The sequence below is a fragment of the Ictalurus punctatus genome, unplaced genomic scaffold, assembly GCF_001660625.3.
Source record: "Ictalurus punctatus breed USDA103 unplaced genomic scaffold, Coco_2.0 Super-Scaffold_100046, whole genome shotgun sequence".
NCBI lineage: Eukaryota > Metazoa > Chordata > Actinopteri > Siluriformes > Ictaluridae > Ictalurus > Ictalurus punctatus.
The window spans coordinates 1,768,021-1,788,432 of NW_026521087.1; the positions used below are offsets into that span (position 1 = coordinate 1,768,021).

At 40.6% G+C, this 20,412-nt stretch overlaps 5 protein-coding genes across 11 annotated transcripts; 1 reads left to right on the forward strand and 4 right to left on the reverse strand.

Moving 5' to 3' along the window:
• Window positions 1-999: 999 nt before the first annotated feature.
• On the reverse strand, window positions 1,000-9,533 carry LOC128629991 (histone H1). 7 transcript variants are annotated; one of them, XM_053678564.1, is made up of 10 exons: window positions 7,430-8,602; window positions 4,468-4,558; window positions 3,953-4,024; window positions 3,389-3,546; window positions 3,085-3,221; window positions 2,834-2,927; window positions 2,289-2,602; window positions 1,857-2,019; window positions 1,637-1,754; window positions 1,000-1,443 (listed from the first exon to the last, which is right to left on the reverse strand). In XM_053678564.1, the coding sequence occupies exons 1-2, from the start codon at window positions 8,041-8,043 to the stop codon at window positions 4,522-4,524; spliced, it is 651 nt and encodes a 216-aa protein (XP_053534539.1). In that variant the 5' UTR covers window positions 8,044-8,602; the 3' UTR covers window positions 1,000-1,443; window positions 1,637-1,754; window positions 1,857-2,019; window positions 2,289-2,602; window positions 2,834-2,927; window positions 3,085-3,221; window positions 3,389-3,546; window positions 3,953-4,024; window positions 4,468-4,521. The 7 variants fall into 7 exon arrangements, 6 of the variants coding, with proteins under 6 accessions (XP_053534539.1, XP_053534543.1, XP_053534540.1 ...); XR_008394204.1 differs by lacking the exon at window positions 7,430-8,602 and adding an exon at window positions 9,456-9,533 and having other exon boundaries at window positions 3,085-3,546; XM_053678568.1 differs by having other exon boundaries at window positions 2,289-2,445; window positions 3,085-3,546.
• On the forward strand, window positions 4,513-10,706 carry LOC128629987 (general transcription factor II-I repeat domain-containing protein 2A-like). The gene is made up of 5 exons (XM_053678554.1): window positions 4,513-4,567; window positions 4,757-4,790; window positions 4,922-5,028; window positions 9,212-9,792; window positions 10,058-10,706. Exons 4-5 carry the CDS (start codon window positions 9,402-9,404, stop codon window positions 10,570-10,572), a joined length of 906 nt encoding a protein of 301 aa, XP_053534529.1. The 5' UTR covers window positions 4,513-4,567; window positions 4,757-4,790; window positions 4,922-5,028; window positions 9,212-9,401; the 3' UTR covers window positions 10,573-10,706.
• LOC128630003 (histone H3) lies at window positions 5,315-5,807 on the reverse strand. Its single transcript, XM_053678583.1, has one exon. The coding sequence runs from the start codon at window positions 5,763-5,765 to the stop codon at window positions 5,355-5,357; it is 411 nt and encodes a 136-aa protein (XP_053534558.1). The 5' UTR covers window positions 5,766-5,807; the 3' UTR covers window positions 5,315-5,354.
• On the reverse strand, window positions 6,331-7,005 carry LOC128630014 (histone H2A). Its single transcript, XM_053678594.1, has one exon. The coding sequence runs from the start codon at window positions 6,809-6,811 to the stop codon at window positions 6,425-6,427; it is 387 nt and encodes a 128-aa protein (XP_053534569.1). The 5' UTR covers window positions 6,812-7,005; the 3' UTR covers window positions 6,331-6,424.
• Window positions 10,707-10,837: 131 nt separating the features above from the next.
• On the reverse strand, window positions 10,838-11,739 carry LOC128629955 (histone H2B-like). Its single transcript, XM_053678514.1, has 2 exons — window positions 11,273-11,739; window positions 10,838-10,860 (listed from the first exon to the last, which is right to left on the reverse strand). Exons 1-2 carry the CDS (start codon window positions 11,646-11,648, stop codon window positions 10,838-10,840), a joined length of 399 nt encoding a protein of 132 aa, XP_053534489.1. The 5' UTR covers window positions 11,649-11,739.
• Between the last annotated feature and the right edge of the window lie 8,673 nt (window positions 11,740-20,412).

Here is a 20,412-nt window from a genome sequence, read left to right on the forward strand (position 1 = left end):
ATAGCTTTCGCTGTATTGCCTCGAGCTCACCATCTTTGCTTTCTTTTTACCACCACTCATACTAGGCCCTTCACCTGGGTCACAGTCTTGTCCAGGGCCCAGTTCGGAGTTTGCATTTTTCCTTTTTAAAAACTTCTTCATCACTGCCACCACGACCTGTCGCATGCGTCACTAATTCTCTTGTCTCTAAGAAGGTAGGAGGCAATTACCTACTGCCACCTAGACGAATATTATATTACTCTGCCAGTCACTATATTACAGCACAGACACTCAACCATGACTTATTATTTGCAGATAATAATTAATAAATAAGAATTTTAAGACTAAGTGAAATTGGACAATTTCTCACGGCACGCCTGACGATCTCTCGCGACACACTAGTGTGCCACGGCACAGTGGTTGAAAAACACTTCTCTACGGTATGTAGACTGTATTACATGCGTGTTGAGCAGAGAGGAGATATTATAATATTATACAGTATCTGGAAATATAGTGTGTGACTGCTGCTGAAATAAGGAAGAGACTTAGGATTCTCCTTTTCAAATCTGAAACCAAATTGCTGAAGCAGCACAATACTTACCTGAACAGCTTACTCTGTCTTTAGTTATTTAAACTAAGCATTGGTGGTTCAGTGGTAGAATTCTTGCCTGCCACACGGGAGACCCTGGGTTCAATTACCGGCCAACGCAGAAGTGAGTTTTGAAAGTTAAGCCTTCACCAAAGGAACATTACAAGCCTTATAATTTCTGCCCAAACTAGACGAACTCCATAGGGAGGGAACAGTGCATGGTTTTGGAAACACGACCCATCATTAATGTCTTTGTAAACTCCAACTTTGTAAACTTGGGCGATCATTTGAACATTCCGCCTCATATTCTCCCTGAGTGGAAAGATCCTGATTAGTATCAATCTCCTGATCCATAGTGTGACTATGTACCTTGCTGAGGTGTTTTCGGAAGCCACTATAAGTACAAAATGATAACAGGCGACCTGGCTCTCCACATTTTAAATGTAACTTTTTGCTAGGATATAAACCATGTTGAAATTTTAAATGTTGACGAAGAACCAAACAAGTTCTAAGGTGTGCTTTACATACAAAACATGTGAACATCTTCAAGGCAGTTAATCTCGCTGCAGCAATCATGCTCGAAGTTCTTTAACACGCAGGCTCTCCATTGCTCTTCCGACATCGATGTTATATATAGTGGTTTGGATAAATGTGTAGAAATCACAAAGAGCTTCATCATATCAGAAACTGAAGACATAGTGAGCTTTGAACAGTTCATCAAAAGCTGCCACTGATGTGTGCGCCTTACATGGGATCGCCTTTTGGTCGATAATAACGTAGAACTTTGGGATATCCTTCTTTCGCTCACCGATGCAGAGGAGAAATGGTTGTCTTGTGTCAGCACTCTCAATGAAGGTATTCACACTGGCTCCTTCCTGAAGGTCAGCAAAGGGACATAAAATAAATATGAAAATAAAACTCTTTGCATGTTCTTTACATTATCACTAGCACCGTCACATCTTGTTTGCAGGTGGAGTAAGCAAAATGAGATGCAGGTCTCAGAATAACCTACACCTCAAGAGCTCCTTAAAATTAAGATCTGATGTTTAAATATTAACTTTTGCATACCTTAAGACAGCTCACAAGATGGCTGGTTGCTTGAGCTGAACTGATCTTGGATATTTTTTTCTGGCCTCTTGAGGTTAGAGGGAGCAGATGCAGCTGCAAAAGGATTGAGGACATGTCGCTGTCCCATCGTAAAGACATCATAAAATAATTAAATGATCTCTCTTTAATTATTTTTTTAAAGACTGGAACATTTTTAAAATACAAAATAGTTTATACTGACCATTGTAGTCCTCAGATTCAGGTTCAGTTCCTGACAGCAGCTCGCCCATATTCTTAAGAGTCTTGCAGTCTGCAATGATTTTTGGCTTGAAGAATATTGACCACATTGCCAGGAACTTCTGAGACACTTTGTCACCAAACATCATGGAGAAATCGTGGTCGATCTTTAAACAAGGTTCATACAGGTTTAAACACAAAGGACATAAATGGATAAAAGCTCAAATACTAAAAATTAAGATCTGCTGTGTTATTTATGCATACATTTGGGATATAAAAGATTAGAACGTTGAATTTCTCAGTTTGGTCCGGCCTGTTGTTGTTATGGTGATCACTGAACAACTCCTTTCTCTACTGTACCAGTGAACTCCTTTAATAACTACAGAGAAGGTCATTTCCTTTTCAAAACTATTTCCAAAGCTAAATATTTTCTTACCAATCCAGATACAGCAAGGAAACAAGTGAACAAATCCAGGACTGAAGATGATGCATCCTCACCGACCATCTTCGGTCAATACTGGAAAGTCGCTCATCTTCTCATCAGTGAAATGTCGTATTGTAGATATCGCCTCCCTGCACTCCTCACCAAATCGCTGTTGACAAGTTAAGAGAGATTCTTGTCTGTTTTTTGGACCATCCTGAAGAACAGTCTTGGAATAACACCGGGAGCCAGCACAGGTGTTATGTTGAACTGTCTTGATCCTGCATGCAATGAAGCCAGTATTACCCTAAAGGATCATAGTAGTGTTCCTGTTTAAGAAAAGACCCAAACAGAGGCATCTCGTTCTTGGCTTCAAGAATGAATTACTCAACACAATAAGTTCACACAATGACTATATAAAATTACAAAAACAAGTGGAAAATACAAAGCTGAGCAACCTATAAACACTCATCTAAAACAAGATCATTTTAACTTTAAAACTATAAAAGGGAAGAAAATATAAACACACACACTGGTTTGGGTTTTCAGACAAAACTTACATATCCATGTTTGGAGAAAGGATCTTGGAGGTATGGAAAAAGTGTCACAATTCCCAGTGCATAATTGGTCTTCACACTTGACCATGGAATCATCCTTTCAAAATAAATCAATTTACTTTGCAAGTGTGTATGTTTTGCAAGAAGTTAAAGGATAAATTCTCCTTTTATAGCAACACAGAATAGCATTCTTTATCTGTGCCACATGAATCTGTTGTGATGATAAAGGGAGGGAAGTGACCTCCAATTCTTACCCATGTAGCTCTAACATATGCCACACGTAAACAGATGGTGAACGTCCTGGTTGCAGACATGTTAGTGTTTTGGTCTTTTCATACTCCTTGAAGATTTCCTCACCCTTTGGATTGGCCCTCAGAACACAATCAACTTTCTGTCAAAACATCTTACATCGTTATGACATGCTCATGGAAATTTAAGAGGATTTTTAATGCCTTTCCTTTATGTCGAGAATACATTTACAAAACACTTCTACAGATAAGTATCAATAATAAACAATTACGTAATTGAGGATTTTAAATGCATTTATTCAAAGCTTACCTGTCTTGCTTCATTCTGCTCCATTAACCCTGTTGGGTTCCTACTCTTTCGTGTGGACTCCAGGACAATTGTGGAATCTAATGAATAGGATGAAGCTGGGGATAGTGGAGTCAGTACAGAGGAGGATGCTTGATCTGAGACCAGCTGAACATCCAGATCTACAAAATCACAGACAGAACAAAATCAATTTAAATGTACATGTATTTATCAGTAACAAAAGCATTTCAACAAATACTTGAATGGTTACATAAAAAAATCTAAAGTATATTATCTTCATTAAGTACTTTCCATATACGAATAAGATGTATGTAACGTAATGATCAATAGTATAGCAAATGATAATAGTTTGAGGTTCTTCAAAAAGATATTTTAGACTCTGCTCCTAGGTAACTACATGGCCTCGTCTATTTCACTCGAGAATATCCACAAATAGGGAAGAACATTACAAAAATAAAGGTAATGTATACAATAATTATCATGAACGGGTTTAAAAAGGGGGAGAGAGAGAGTAATAGTAATCGTAATATTTCTTGGCTAACTACCACAAAACTTGGAACAGAATACCCCTTGAGGGAAACTGCCGTTCCTGAGTTTGGACACACGAGGGCAGTCAAGCTCCATCCAGCACAACGCCGCCTGAAACAGAAGGTAGGTTTGGGCTATTTTACACTGACGCGGCTCATCAGTGTGATTACTGTGCATTGTCTAGTTTTCACGTATCAAGGACAATACACGGAGCTTCTGAAATGTTTAACAGCATCATCATTATGATTTATTTTTTTAAAGAACATACCCTATTCTCTAGACATGGAAATGCTTTTTTTTTTTTTTTTAAGTTTACATTGTCACAAAGCAGCTGTACAGATATCTGGATATATTATTTCAATGTCCATTCTTAAACACGACAGATGAACAAACAAAGAAACTAAGCACATGAAAAGGTTAGATAGACCAATGATTAAATACTACTCCGTTCAAATGAATACAGACGCCTGCTCAGATACCACAACGTTTAAAAACCTCGACATTCGCGGCGTCATAAAGGGAACAACCGTCAAGCATACCATCAGGAAACTTACAGAACTCTGAACGTGACGTCATAACAGATCTTATGGCTCGCTCCTCCGATTTGACTACATATGTCTGTGCGCGCGCGCCGGGGAGACTGACCTAGACACGGTATAAGGACAACACACATTTTAACACAACATATTAACACATTAACATTATATCATGTACATAGCAGTATAGTTATCATAATAAATTACACAAATTAATTGCTAATATTAACATTATTAATGTCTTTCTTAATATTATTAGTCATTTCATTCTCATCACTGCTCCTACGTAACTTCATGTGTTCCCTAGGTGGCCTCGTCTATTTCGCTCGAGAATATATAAGGTTATTACCATTTTATTCCCTATTTATTCATTTTAACATGAGCTCATGTCTACAATTGTTAAATAACAACAATAATTATCATGGACGGGACAAAAGGGAAGAGAGAGATTAATAATAATATCATGTAATAGTTCTTGCCCAGAAATCCGCTTCTAGAAAATCGCCGTTCCCGAGTTTGGCCACACGAGGGCAGTCAAGCTCCATCTAGCGCAATACACAACGCCGCCTGAAACTGAAGGTAGGTTTGGGCTATTTTACAGACACAGCTCATTACTGTGCATTGTGTTGTTCGGACATAACCACAATTAACGGCTCATCTATATAAACAAACATTAATATTCATAGCACTATATTTAATATAAAACCTTGTTTTTATAAACCTTGATTTTATTTAAACATATATATACACAAACATGCATATATATATATATTTAAAAAAAGTGTCATTTTATCTCTGTACCACGTTCTAATAATGTAACTGTCGAAGAAAGAAAATTTTCTGTTTTCTGAGACGAGGAAGTGGCTCTTAAAAGAGCCTTTGTGTTTATTAGACGGAGTTGTGGTTTAAGCGCGTTCTCCGCGAATACGGCGGGCCAGCTGAATATCCTTGGGCATGATGGTCACTCTCTTGGCGTGGATAGCGCACAGGTTGGTGTCCTCGAACAGACCGACCAGGTATGCCTCGCTCGCTTCCTGCAGGGCCATGACGGCCGAGCTCTGGAAACGCAAGTCGGTCTTGAAGTCCTGAGCGATTTCTCTCACCAGGCGCTGGAAGGGTAGCTTGCGGATGAGCAGCTCAGTAGACTTCTGATAACGACGGATCTCCCTCAGAGCCACGGTGCCGGGCCTGTAACGATGAGGCTTCTTCACGCCGCCGGTAGCCGGCGCGCTCTTGCGGGCAGCCTTAGTGGCGAGCTGCTTCCTTGGCGCCTTGCCACCGGTGGACTTACGGGCGGTCTGCTTGGTTCTTGCCATAGCGTCAAACTCTGCACTTCGCGGATAGAAAAACAGAATAAACTGCGCGCGCGAACGCGGCCTTTTTAAGCCATAACGCCGCCCTACGTTGATTGGGCGTCTCGAACGCGCTCGTCTGCTATTCGATAGAACGTTTTACGTCACCTGTTGACTATTGGACCGTCTTCTCTGCCACCGTTCGAAACACAAGACGTCCGCCACTATTCTATTCTATTCTATTGGCGCTCTCTCTAACACAAATGCTTTGTTCATTAGAAACACACACAACGCCGTCACAAACCATTTTCACTCCTCAGACTTCATTTAACCAGCACGCTAACTGCTATTGTTCTCATAGTCATTACTTAAATATGGTATTAAATCATGACTACAAAATTATCGTCCTTTTTTTATTTATAAATATGCTGTCTTAAAAGTGCACAATTTCACTCCTCAGATTTCATTTAGACAACACGCTAACTACCACTATTATTACTACTACTACTTAACGTAATCACATAATTATTAGCAAAGTATAACGCATCTGTTTTCATTTCAAACGTGCTGACTTTCTAGTGCACACTTTCAGTAGAAAAACGGGTGTAAAACTGCTCTTTTGAAGCAGAGATGGTGGCTCTTAAAAGAGCCTTTGGGTACTGACAAAGCAGCAGTGGACGAGTTTACTTAGTCTTGACGGCCTTCTCGGTCTTTTTAGGCAGAAGCACAGCCTGAATGTTGGGCAGCACACCACCTTGAGCGATGGTCACTCCGCCGAGCAGTTTGTTCAGCTCCTCGTCGTTACGCACGGCGAGCTGCAAGTGGCGGGGAATGATACGAGTCTTCTTGTTGTCACGGGCGGCGTTACCGGCCAACTCCAGGATCTCAGCGGTCAGATACTCCAACACTGCGGCTAGGTAGACCGGAGCGCCAGCACCGACGCGCTCGGCATAGTTGCCTTTACGCAGAAGCCTGTGCACACGTCCCACGGGGAACTGAAGTCCAGCCCTGGATGAACGAGTCTTGGCCTTAGCTCTAGCTTTTCCGCCGGTTTTTCCTCTGCCACTCATCTTGATGCTCAAATCTGTTCTAACAACTCCGAAATAAACGTTACACCCCGAGCTCTCCGTGATATAGACAAAACGGCCACTCTCTTATTCGCTAAGAACGCAATGGCAGATTAGCCAATCACAAACAGGCCGTCGAATTCCAGCGTCACCCCTCCCACCCCTGTTTGTGCTTGTGTGTGTGTGTGTGTGTGTGTGTGTGTGTGTGTGTGTGTGAGAGAGAGAGAGAGAGCGCGAATGAAAACAGACAGAAGGGAATATTCATACAAAAGCACGAAGTAACAACTGTATACTGAATTTATTTATTCTTATCATTAACATTGATTTATTATGTATAAATATGTTATCCTACATATTCTGTGATCGTTTTGGAGATCAGGAATGACGTTTAGGAATCACGATCAGGATTCTATTCTACTGTACTCTAATCAGTATCAGCTTGTGGCTATGTGTACATGATATGTAGTAGATATGCGTATTCATACTATTGTATGTTTCTAACGTGTATTGCTTTGATTCCATAAAGCTTGACTGAAAATGTTGCTCTTTAAAGGAAAATATGGGTGGCTCTTAAAAGAGCCGTTTAAGGAACAAAGGCATGAAAGAAACAAACGTCTTTACTTCTTTTTGGGTGCTGCCTTCTTCGCCTTTGCCGCTTTAGGCTTTGTGGTCTTGGGCTTGACAGCTTTCGCTTTCTTGGGGCTCTTGGCTGCCTTTTTAGGGGTCGCGGGCTTTTTCGCCTTCTTCGGGCTCTTGGTGGCTTTCTTTGCGGCGGCGGCGGGCTTCTTCGCCTTCTTAGGAGACTTCTTGGCCGCGGCGGCGGGTTTCTTGGCCGCTACCTTCTTGGGCTTCTTAGTAGCGGCGGGCTTTTTGGCGGCGGGCTTTTTCGCTTTGGGCGCGGCTTTCTTCACGGGCTTCTTGGCTTCGGTCTGCTTCTTGTTCAGCTTGAAAGAGCCAGACGCGCCGGTCCCTTTGGTCTGCACCAGAGTGCCTTTAGTCACGAGACCCTTAACGGCGATTTTGACGCGGGAGTTGTTCTTCTCCACATCGTATCCGCCGGCAGCCAGCGCTTTCTTCAGAGCAGCGAGAGACACGCCGCTCCTCTCCTTAGACGAGGAAACGGCTTTGACGATCAGCTCGCCGACGCTAGGGCCGGCTTTTTTTGCTCTCGAAGCTGCTTTCTTCTTGGGCGCTTTGGCCGGCGCGGCGGCGGGAGCGGGTGCGACTTCTGCCATCTCTCTTGTAACTGCGTAGAATACACGAGTCGTACGCTGTACGTTAGTGTGTAACACAGGATGATCCTCCCTCCCCGGGGCCGGGGGCTGGTCTTAAAAACAGATATGAGAGCGTTGTAGACTCAACTCGGGGCGCCGCTGAATGAATGCACGGACGCGGCGCGCGCTCAGATGTGTTTTCTCGTGGCATTTCTCGGTGAAAATCCCACTCGCAAGACGAGATTCAAAACGTTGAAGCACACGCTGAGCGAGGACGGGCTTTCTCGTTTCTCCCGTGGCCCGGCCTGGCCGGCTAGAGAGCAACAGTCTCGCGCAGCGCACATGAAAAGGCGCGGCGCGCGTTGTGCTCAAGCCGGCGGGCTGCGCATTTGGTGCGATGTGGTGTGTAAAAACCGGCGAAAAGCAGGCACTGCCGTCGTATGCGTTCTGGGCCGAGTTAAAGAGGAGCCTTGGGAACGAGCCTGATGTCTTTGCAGCTGTCGAGTGGTGTGTGTAGTATCGGAAGCAGAGCGCGTTGGGGGCAGTGTAAAGCACAGCGCGCGTGACTATAGGCTCCGCTATAGCCGTGTGTGTGTGTGTGTGTGTGTGTGTGTGTGTGTGTTGTATTCCATGCTGCTAGAACATTCTTTTCAATGTCTATGTGCTACTAGAACACTCTTTTGAATGACTTTGTGCTAATGTCACATTAGTTCAAATGACTATGTGCTACTACAACAGTTAAATCAGAGATGCCCAAACTACGGGCTGTGGGCCAAAGTTGGCCCGTGGTGACTTGATTTGGCCCGCCATGCCATGTGTGAGAAGGGGGGGGGGGGGGGGGGGGGGGTTAATTGATGCTGATCTTCATTTCTAATTTAACATTTTTTTATTATTATTTTTGAGCTACAAAAAATGTAAATTGAAATTAAATGTAGAGAATAAGAATTAGAATTTTATTTAATGTATATGCATACTTCAAGGCCAGCGTTCATTGCGACAGTCAACAGACAGGTAATAATGGAGAGATCCAGGCACTGGCACACAGACAAGAGGAAATTTAAAAAGATTTGGCAAGTTGACTTTTTATTTACTGAAATCAACTCAAAGGCAGTGTGTCTAGTTTGCAAGCAGTCAGTTGCTGTTTTGAAAGAGTACAAAATCCGTCATTAAACCTTAAAACCTTCTTCAGCTTTCTCAAAGGACAGTGGCGAGGCATAAAACAGAAGGCTAACGAGCTGCTTGCTAAACTTCGATCTGAGCAGAGCGCACTGCTACGTCCTTCATCAGCTCAAGAAAGTGCCACACGGGCCAGCTATCAGATTTCCTGTATTTTACATCAAGAACAGCTATGTGCCCAATCCATCGGGCTTGTGGATGTGATGCGTGACGTCGTCAAAATTGTGAATGATATACACTCCAAGGTGCTCTCTCACCTGCAGTTCAAGGTACTGTTGGATGAGATGGATGCACAATATGGTGATGTGTTGTACCACCAGGAGGTTAGATGGCTGAGCAGAGGAAAAGTTTTCAGGAGATTTTTTGATCTGCGTGATGAGATCGGAGCTTTTCAGGAAAGCAAGATTGGTAGTATTCAAGAGCCCATGGATAAGAAATGGCTTTCTGACCTGGCTTTCCCGGTGGACGTCACAGAGCTGCTCAATGTTTTAAATGTTCAGCTCCAGGGAAAAGACCAGATTATCACCCAGCTTTTTTATCACATCAGAGCCTACAAACAAAAACTACTGCTGCTCAGAAGACATCTCTCAGCAGGTAACATTCACAATTATAATATGCACCCTAATTTTATGTGCAGTTATTGTTATTATTAATACTTATATTTAGTTAGCATTTATATCCAGTGGTGTCAGCTTTGGGTTTTTTTGTTAATCAAGCTGATAAATTTTGTGTCAAAGTTCTCTTAAATTATCATGGATTAATTTCCTCGTTTTGTCAGTTATTTATTCTATTTGCCTCCCTCTCTCTTCTTTCACTCCCTGTCTCACACTGTTCCTCTCTCGCTCATCTCCACATCCAGGAAATTTAGCCAATTTTCCCTGTTTTAGAGAGGCAGGCATGATGAAAGAGAAGGTACCTGAGTATGATGCTGTTCTCAGCAACCTTATCCAGGAGTTTGACAGTCGCTTTGAGGACTTCAGACACACTGCATCTGACTTTGAGTGGTTTGTTCAACCTTTCACCATCAGTGTGGACACAGTCAGTGATGATCTTCAGATGGAACCAATTGAGCTTCAGTGTGATTCAGAACTCAAACACAAGTTCAGGTCCCTTCCCTTGACAGACTTCTACAAATGTGTCCCAGCAAACAGGTTCCCAAAGATGTGCAAACAGGCACAAGTGATGCTGTCTCTGTTTGGCAGTACCTACCACTGTGAACAGACTTTCAGTCTGATGAACTTAAACAAGTGTAAACTGAGATGTAAAGTAACTGACTCTCACCACCATAATATCTTGACTTTGACAGTAAGTCCACTGCATCCCAATTTGGAAAAACTTTTGAAAAATAAGGTCCAGCTTCATGTGTCTCATTAGAGGTCACTGATATTGCAGGCAGTAGGTATTGAACATGTATTATAAATGGGATTGGTTCTATGTTTTAATTATACTATAAGTTTCATTGAACTATAGAACTCTGAAAATAAAACTGCATTAGTGAAGCAGATACAGACTAACCTATTAAGTTTTCTATTAATTGATTTATTTGTAAATATTATGAAATGATAAATGAGAACCATGGCAACTTTAATTTTAATATAATACAGTTTGGTATAATGCAACTACTTTTGCCCCACAGCCCTCAATCAAGTTTGATTTTTGGCCCTTCACAAGAAAAAGTTTTGGCACCCGTGATTTAGAATGATTATGTGCTATTAGAAAACCATTTTCAACTACTTCCTGTTGCTACAATCTTAATACGAATAACTTTAGCAGCACAAAGTCCCATTTTGCATTGCTCAGATTATACAACCCCCGAAACCGTGCTATAACCGTTTAGATTTACTCATCTCTGCATTTAGCAGACTGCTGGAATTACCCAAAAGCCTGAACATCCGCGGGAGTGCAGCGCTTCAGAACTCCCCCTCCCTCTCTCTCTCTCTCTCACACACACACACACACACACACACACACACACACAGCGAGAGAGAAAGCGAAAGAGAGAAAATTACTCTTTGTATGAAAAGTGGGTGGCTCTTAAAAGAGCCGTTGGGTTGATGAAGACGGCTTAACGCGCTTTCCTTGGAGCTGGTGTACTTGGTCACGGCCTTTGTGCCTTCGGACACGGCGTGCTTGGCCAGCTCCCCGGGAAGCAACAGGCGCACGGCGGTCTGGATCTCCCTGGAGATAATGGTGGAGCGCTTGTTATAATGAGCCAGACGAGAAGACTCACCGGCGATGCGCTCAAAAATATCATTCACGAAAGAATTCATGATGCCCATGGCCTTGGATGAGATGCCGGTGTCAGGATGCACCTGCTTCAGGACCTTGTACACGTAGATGGCGTAGCTCTCCTTCCTGGACTTTCTGCGCTTCTTGCCTCCTTTGCCGGCCGTCTTGGTCACGGCTTTCTTTGAGCCCTTCTTGGGCGCGGTCTTGGCTGGATCGGGCATGATGCTGCTCCTCAAGTATACGAACAGTAAATGACTAGCGCCCGCCTCGCGCCCGCTCTATTTACAGACCCACATGCTAATGACGCCCAGACAAGACACCTTTTTTTGGATTGGACACAATTCGATACCTCCCCCTGCATGGCGCCTCCTACTGCACTCTGTTTCCTCCCTCCCTCCATGCTTCCTCCGATACGCTTTGTTTCCCTTCCCGCCCTTGTACTTTCAGGACAACGTGCACTATGAAAAAACAATTGGCTTGAGAAAAAATCGTTTTATATTATATATGCATGTATGCGCGTGTATGAGACAGAGAGAGAAATATAGAAGTAAGTTTATACTAAAATCATTTTCTAAATCGTATTAATCAAACAGTTTATAATATTGAATACTGTGCACACATATATATATATATATATATATATATATATATAGTTTATTACAAAAAATACAAATAGATCTACCACTTACGCTACCTCTGTACAGCGTTTGATACCTTATGTTTCATGAAAGAAAAAGCCTTTTCCCCCCCATACGGAACAGCTCTTTTTCTAGACATGTGGGTGGCTCTTAAAAGAGCCGTTGTGTTCACGTCGTTCGGTGTTAGAGCGTTTAACCGCCGAAGCCATACAGGGTGCGTCCCTGGCGTTTCAGGGCGTACACCACATCCATGGCGGTCACGGTCTTTCTCTTGGCATGCTCGGTGTAGGTGACGGCGTCGCGGATCACGTTCTCCAGGAACACTTTCAGCACGCCGCGAGTCTCTTCATAGATCAGACCAGAAATACGCTTTACACCACCACGGCGAGCCAGACGGCGAATAGCTGGCTTGGTGATCCCCTGGATGTTATCGCGAAGCACCTTACGGTGACGCTTTGCGCCTCCTTTGCCGAGTCCTTTACCACCCTTGCCTCTGCCAGACATGATGCTGCTCTCGAAGTCAAACCACTCAATAAAAGTTCTCGCGCAGCGCCCACCTATTTATCCACACTCGACAGGACCTAGTTGAGAACAGGCGAGGAGGCGGGCCTTACACCAACAGTCACACAATGGCTCTCTTTTTCGAAAACAATCACTAGGCACTGCTTTTCACCTGCTAACGTCTTCTTCTTCCCCATTCTCTCTGTCTCTCTCTCTAAATACACACACACAGATGCAAAACATTATTAGTATTATCAGTACTAATGTTTTCATTAGTAGCAGTAGTAGTAGTAGTAGTAGTACAACACAATAGTCAGGAACTTTGGGTACAACATACATAGTAAAGCATACAGCCAAAACACTCATCAGCGTAAGGAGGTTAGAAAAAGCCGTCTGTGTTTGTACAACATTGACATTACTGTTTCAAACACAAGACGTTCCTTTTGAGCACGTCCTTTTGGACTCAAGGCCCATATATACTACAGTCCTACGTCCACTGCAACTACAGGTCACACATAGCAGCACAAGCCTTTATTAGTAGGCCCAGCATTCAGCGGATCAGCACCAATGTCTATGTTCACTTTGAACCCAGTCCACATTCTACCACACAAGTACTTCACTAACTTACAAGCACCACAGAAAGGAATGCAAACACAACTATCAGGCCTTGCTTTATCAGCTCTCGCAAATGCACGATATAATGGACTCTCGAATGTTGAAATTAGCTACATTGTCTCAAACCCTTATCTCATTCTTAAAAAGTGTCACTCACAAGGAAAGCATATGCACTTCGACAGTTGTGCAAGAGAAACTAACATAACACACATCACACACAAGTAGGAATACAAAGTCAGCCTTCACACTGTCTAATCACTGGCCTTCTCTTTTCCCATACGCACTGTGTTTGAACCTAAATGTGATGCATCAACCAAAACTGCACCTCCAGAATAACAGCTGAATTTAAGATTGGCAAAATATGTCACAGCAGTTGCATTCGTCAAATAAACTATGAGCAATTAAGTAGTGCCAATGAGATAGTTACAGCAATGTGATATGTCCAATAAGCTCAAAAAGAAACGGACACTTTATTCTACTTGGCCAATCAAACACAATTATGAACTGGGATTCTGATGGTAGACAACACCTTTCATTACGTATTTAATTACTTCGATTGAGGTCATTACTAGAATCAGTAGTAGTAGTACAATACCTACAACCTACCTTCTGTTTTAGGCGGCGTCGTGTGTTGTGCCGGATGGGACATGACTGCCCTCGTGTGGCCAAACTCGGGAACGGCAATTTCCCAAAAATTGCTGTATTCTGTTATTAAGCTTTTATTGGCGGTGTTCAGAAGTCTATATTTGTAGTAGTTAGAAAACAGTGGGGTAAGAAGTAGTAGATGCTATGAAAACTCACTCACACACACACACACACACACACACACACACACACACACACACACACACACACACACACACACACACACACACACACACACACACACACACACACACACACACACACACACACACACTCTCTCTCTCTCTCGCTTGCGCTCTCTCTCTCATCTCTCACACTATACCCCCTCTCACTCCCACACACTGGGGCAGTGGTGGCTTAGCAGTTAATGTTCTTGCTTACTGATCAGTAGGTTGGGGGTTCAATCCTGTCAAGCTGCCCACTGAGCAAGGTCCTTAACCCTCTCTGCTCCTGGGGTGCCATATCATGACCCTGCACTCTGACCCCAGCCTCCTGACATGTTGGAGTATGTGAAGAAAACAATTTCACTGTATATGTGACCAGTAAAGACTCATTATATAGACTTATACATGACTTTTTTTATTCTAAAAAAGCTGCTAAACTAATAATTATGTGCAGATGTAAAAAAAAATGTGTATTTCATCAGTGTTGCTATGAGCTTATTTCTCGTAGTAGCAATCTTCTTATAGCCTAGGCCATCTTTATGTAGAGCAACAATTCTTTTTTTCAGATCCTCAGAGAGTTCTTTGCCATGAGGTGCCATGTTGAACTTCCAGTGACCAGTATGAGGGAGTGTGAGAGCGATGACACCAAATTTAACACACCTGCTCCCCATTCACACCTGAGACCTTGTAACACTAACAAGTCACATGATACCAGGGAGGGAAAATGGCTAATTGGGCCCAATTTGGACATTTTCACTTAGGGGTGTACTCACTTTTGTTGCCAGCGGTTTAGACATTAATGGCTGTGTGTCGAGTTATTTTGAGGGGATGGCAAATTTACACTGTTACACAAGCTGTACACTCACTACTTTACATTGTAGCACAGTGTCATTTCTTTAGTGCTGTCACATGAAAAGATATAATCAAATATTTTCAAAAATGTGAGGGGTGTACTCACTTTTGTGAGATACTGTAGAAGGGGAAAATAAGAGAAAGAAAGTGACAAAAACCTCAGTCTTCCACGCACGCTCTCACCAACACGCTTCACTTACTCCACTGTACTCACGCATGCGCGCACACACACACACACACACACACACACACACACACACACACACACACACAGAGAGAGAGAGAGAGAGAGAGAGAGAGAGAAATGAGGGGAACTCTATTTAGTTTTACATATTAAGTTAAACCCAAAGTTAATAATGTTTAATAAATCTGTCACCACCCTGAAGTTGATTATTTTCATACCAGAGTGTGCAGAAGAATTTCTTATTTTATTAAAGAATGACACATCATACTTTTTCTCAGTTTATAGTCATGTCTAATGTTACAGAACACCTGTGAGACAAGTTAGTTCCTGTTATCCCTTACATTATAGCAGCTATAGACAGTCATTCATGCACCACCTTCTATTTTTTCTCTCCCACAAAGTTAATAAGAAAAATGCAGCCCTCCATTCTAAAGAATTTCCCAGGAAAGGAAAATAAAATTAAATAAAAACCTTCCCAATTAAACCCTTCTGTGCTTCATACTGTGTCACTATTCATCCATCCATCCATCTTCAACCACTTACTCCTTTTCAGGGTCACGGGGAACCTGGAGCCTATCCCAGGGAGCATCGGGCACAGGGCGGGGTACACCCTGGACAGGGTGCCAGTCCATCGCAGGGCACTGTGTCACTATTCCTTCTAAGAAATAGATGGATTCCCCATTGACTGGAGGGAAGATGAGAAAATTTATTATGTAGTTAAGTTACTATGTAGTTACTGTATAGCACACACACACACACACACACACACACACACACACACACACAGAGAGAGAGAGAGAGAGAGAGAGAGAGAGAGAGAGAGAGAGAGAGAGACATACTGCAGTATTCTAATATCCATCCATGTCCTTGTATAAGTTTTAATTATAGGACTAACATGTTACAGTGAGAGCATTCATTTAAACCTGCAATTTGGCATGTAGCCAGAACTACTTTCAGTAAGTAGTAATTCATTCCTTGTAAATTTACATGTCAGAATTACACAATTTATACAATTAAAAATGTCCTTGCCAATCAGATAAAGATCTGCAGTAATATATTTTACCTACATTTTCTGTAATAAGTTTGTTTAAATGTTGCTGAGTTATACTTCAGTAAAATAAAGTGTACAGTACTAAATGAGCAATACTACAGTAAACTTATGAGTGAATATTTAAGCATTAATTAATTATCATTTATAATAATAATCATTGAAAATATTTCACAATATATTTATTAAGTCTTAAAGTGCTTTATAATTATGTATATTACATAAAGAACAATTTTACTGGAATGTTGTAATGCCTCATTAGAGTTGTAAATATATACAAATCTTTGTTACCAAATTGCAAAGCCTTATATTCAGCAAGCTTTTTAAAATGTTAATAAAATTCTATAAATAAACTCTTACTCATTTAGGCCGATATTTTTATATAAATAATTTTTTTAAATATTTCACCTGGGGTTGTTGTTGACCAAGGAGTTGCCAGTGTGAATCTCAGCACCATTTATCCGTTCTGAACAGCAGTCGCCTCTGTTAGTGACGATTACACTGCTAATATCATACACCGCCAACAATCCACCCTCCACCATGGATTATACTGAGGATTTGTAGCAGTACATGAGTCGAAATTCATGTTAGATGCTTTGTTGTCATCGATAGCAAAGTAAGCAGGATAATTGTTAGTGTAAAGAAGATTGTATTGCTATTCCTCCTAAGGCCACATCGACTGGATGGGAGAAGAGAACATATTTATTCATTCATTTATCTTACACAAAATCTTATTTTCATTAATAGTTTGTTTACATACACACAGACACACACACACACATGCACACGCACACACACACACACACACACACACACACACACACACACACACACACACACAGTCGGGGCCAAAAGTCTGAGAGCAATAGTGGAAAATGTTTCTATTTTACATTTTTTTTCTTATTTAATTTTATAATTTTCAATCGAAATTGTATTATTGACTACAACTTCAGTAAAAAAAAAAAAAGTAGAACCTTTAAAATATTTACAAGATATTCAGAGTTTCTTAATGTTTACAGTTGCAGAATTTAAAAAATTAAATATCCAAAATATTAAACATTTACTTTCTTTCTTTTAAATATTAAAAAATTCTAAAACCTATTTATTTCAAAATGTAAAAGAGAAAAAAAATCCAGATTTTCAATGTGGTCTCAGACATTTGTGTGTGTGTGAGTGTGTGTGTGTGTGTGTGTGTGTGTGTGTGTGTGTATTTCTGTATTCTACTATACTGTATTCTTACCTTGCTGATGGGGTCAGAATCGACTGCAATGAGAAAATGCATATCACTGCGTAAAAAAATATATACATTATAGGAACATTTGATAGGTTGTGTTTTTAATCTATAAAAGGTATTGTCTTTTTAAATTATGACAATTTACAAGTGATATTAAATCAATCATAGTGTACTGTAAAATGAGATTTTTTAAAATACTTGAAATCAGTTTGATACTTGAAATCAGAGTTTCAAGTAAAAGAAAAGGCATGGGCCTCTGTGAATTCTCCATTTTCTGCTTAACTAGAAAGATACCAACTTTAGACAATTTACAAGAGCACTCAAGGATTAAAAAGAAAATAGCCAATTGAGGAAGCAATGTACCATTCACCACTTAATAATCAGACTTTAACTGTGCACATCAAATTATATGAAGTGCATCATATAACAAATATATCATTCATTGTGCCAAAATAAAGGCACAGTTTAGAGAGGTTTCTTACCTTCTTCGACATAGATCAGAAAGTCCTCTCTTTGACCCTTTAAACTCTGAGCTGTCCACTTGGTGTATCACTAAATGGTTATTTAGTTTATTTAAAAGGCAAATGCACTTTGTGTTCTTCAAATGCAAATAAGTTTGACTCAAACGACAGTCAACAGCAAAGTTTAAAAAAACATGAAGCAAAAACCTTCCATTTACATTTTATACATACTTAAATATATACATATATAATATAGGTATAGGTTTTATCCAGCAAGATAATTGATTTATGAATCAATCAATGTCTGATTCATCAAAACTGTTGTACAAATGTGTGAAACAAAAGCAAAAATGTCAGGCTAAAACTGATGTGACGGATCATCCAGCATTCCCTTTAGTCATCTGATGATGCATTTATTATAGATTCTCCTTCAAACATTGTTTAATTGACTTTCAGAGTTAAGAGGTTTTCATTTTTGGCAATGAGACACAGAATCATTACTGTGACAAAACATTAATAACTTCTCCATCTGAACTGTTAAAATGTGCAGATTCATTGTATTTTAATATGAAACTGTTCTCAAAAAATTAGACACCAGGATGATATTAATTAATAATAGCACATAATATTCAATAGCATTGAATTTATTAAAACACTGTGCTATTCTATCACACACCTTTGAATCATGTTAATTTAAATACTATAGTTATAGTACCTGTCAGTGCCAACATCCCCACAAGATTTCATAATGTAATGGGTTTACATTAATACTACATGAATTGATCGCACACACTTTATATAATTCAATCTTGTAATTAGAAACTTGTGTAAATTAAGCTTAGCATAAGCAGTGTAATCATGTTTTGATGAGAAATTTAATATTTCTTTGTAAACTATAAATCATATTTTTTCTCAAATCTAGTCTACCGCATGTTCCATGTTTTGTTGAAATATTGTAATTGTAAAGCGACACTGGTTATGAGTAAGGAGCTATATAAATTACACATATTATTATTATTATTATTATTATTATTAATAATAATAATAATAATAATAATAATAATAATAATAATAATAATAATAATGTATTTATTTATTTATGATATATTTTAACTGTTGAAGCATATGTAATTAAATGGTGATTTCAATGGTGGTAACACTGTATACTGTGCCTTGAATCCAGTTTCAGGTGTTTTGGAGTTCTTAAAAATAGTATTTTGAATACATTTTGCATTAGGCTACTCAAAGCAGATGGAGTGCCGATCTTATTTGCTTCTGCAGGATGTGTTTGAAAAAGAACTTAACTAATTCATGTGGCAGCTGCGCAATGCATAAAATCCTGCAGATACAGGTAAGTATTTCAGTAAGCTTCAGTTAATGTTCACACCAAACATCAGAATCTCAGTGATCTCAGTGATGATGGTATGAATGTTGGTGCCAGACGAGCTGGTTTGAGAATTTTAGAGGCTGATCTGGGATTTTCACAGACAGCAATCTCTTGAGTTTACACAGAATGATGGAGAAAAACAAACACCTTGTTGATGAGAGAGGACAGAGGAGAATGGACAGACTGGTTCGAGCTGACAGGAAGGCTATGGTAATGATAATTCTTTACATGTGTGGGGAGCAGAAAACCCTCTTGCAACATACAATACGTCTAACCAAATGAGGTGGATAAGCTACAACCATATTAGGTTCCACTCCTGTCTGTGAGCCAAGAACAGGAACCTGAGGCTAGAGTGGGCGTGGACTCACTGGAACTGGACAGTTGAAGCATGGAAAAACATTGCCTGATTTGATGAATCTTGATTTCTGTTGTGACATGTAGATGATAGGGTCAGACATTGGCATCAGCAGCATGAAAATGCCTTGTGTCAACAGTCCAGACTGCTGCTGGTGGTATAACGGTGTGTAGAATGTTTTCTTTCTATTATGTGATCCTATGTGAACCTTTGCTTTCAGCATATGGTGTGAACCCCTTGGTCAGAAGTAACCGAAACTAAACATTTTCCCTGTTTTTACTGTTGATCAGTCCTGCACATCGGCTTGTAAGAATTTTAGCTCGTTTCTCAGTACAGAACAGCTTCAACTCTGGAATGCTGGTGATTTTCCTGACATGACCTGCTTGTTTGCGGTCCTTCCACAACATTTCTATTGGATTAAGGTCAGGACATTGACTTGGCAAATTCAGAAACATGAATTTTATTCTCTTTTAACCATACTTTGGTGGACCCATATGTGCTTTTTGTGCTTAGGGTTGTTGGCCTGCTGCATGACCCCTGTCCAAGGACATGCATGGTAGGCTGATTGGCATGTCCAAAGTGTCTGTAGTGTATGAATGGGTGTGCGAATGTGTATGTGAGTGTGCCTTGCGATGGACTGGTACTCTGTCCAGGGTGTACCCTGTCCAGTGCCCTATGATCTCTGGGATAGGCTCAAGGTTCCTGTATGATAGGAGATGCAGAAAATGGAAGGGGGGGTGGATGGAAAACAGAGTGAAATTTTATTATCCTGAGTATCCAGTTACACAAATGGAGAGGTGAGTTTAGATTTGGCTAAATAAATCATACAATCTAGAAACAAACAAGTGGGATATAATCAGTGGTTGATTTTAGACACAATCATTCCTGATATTATTAATAA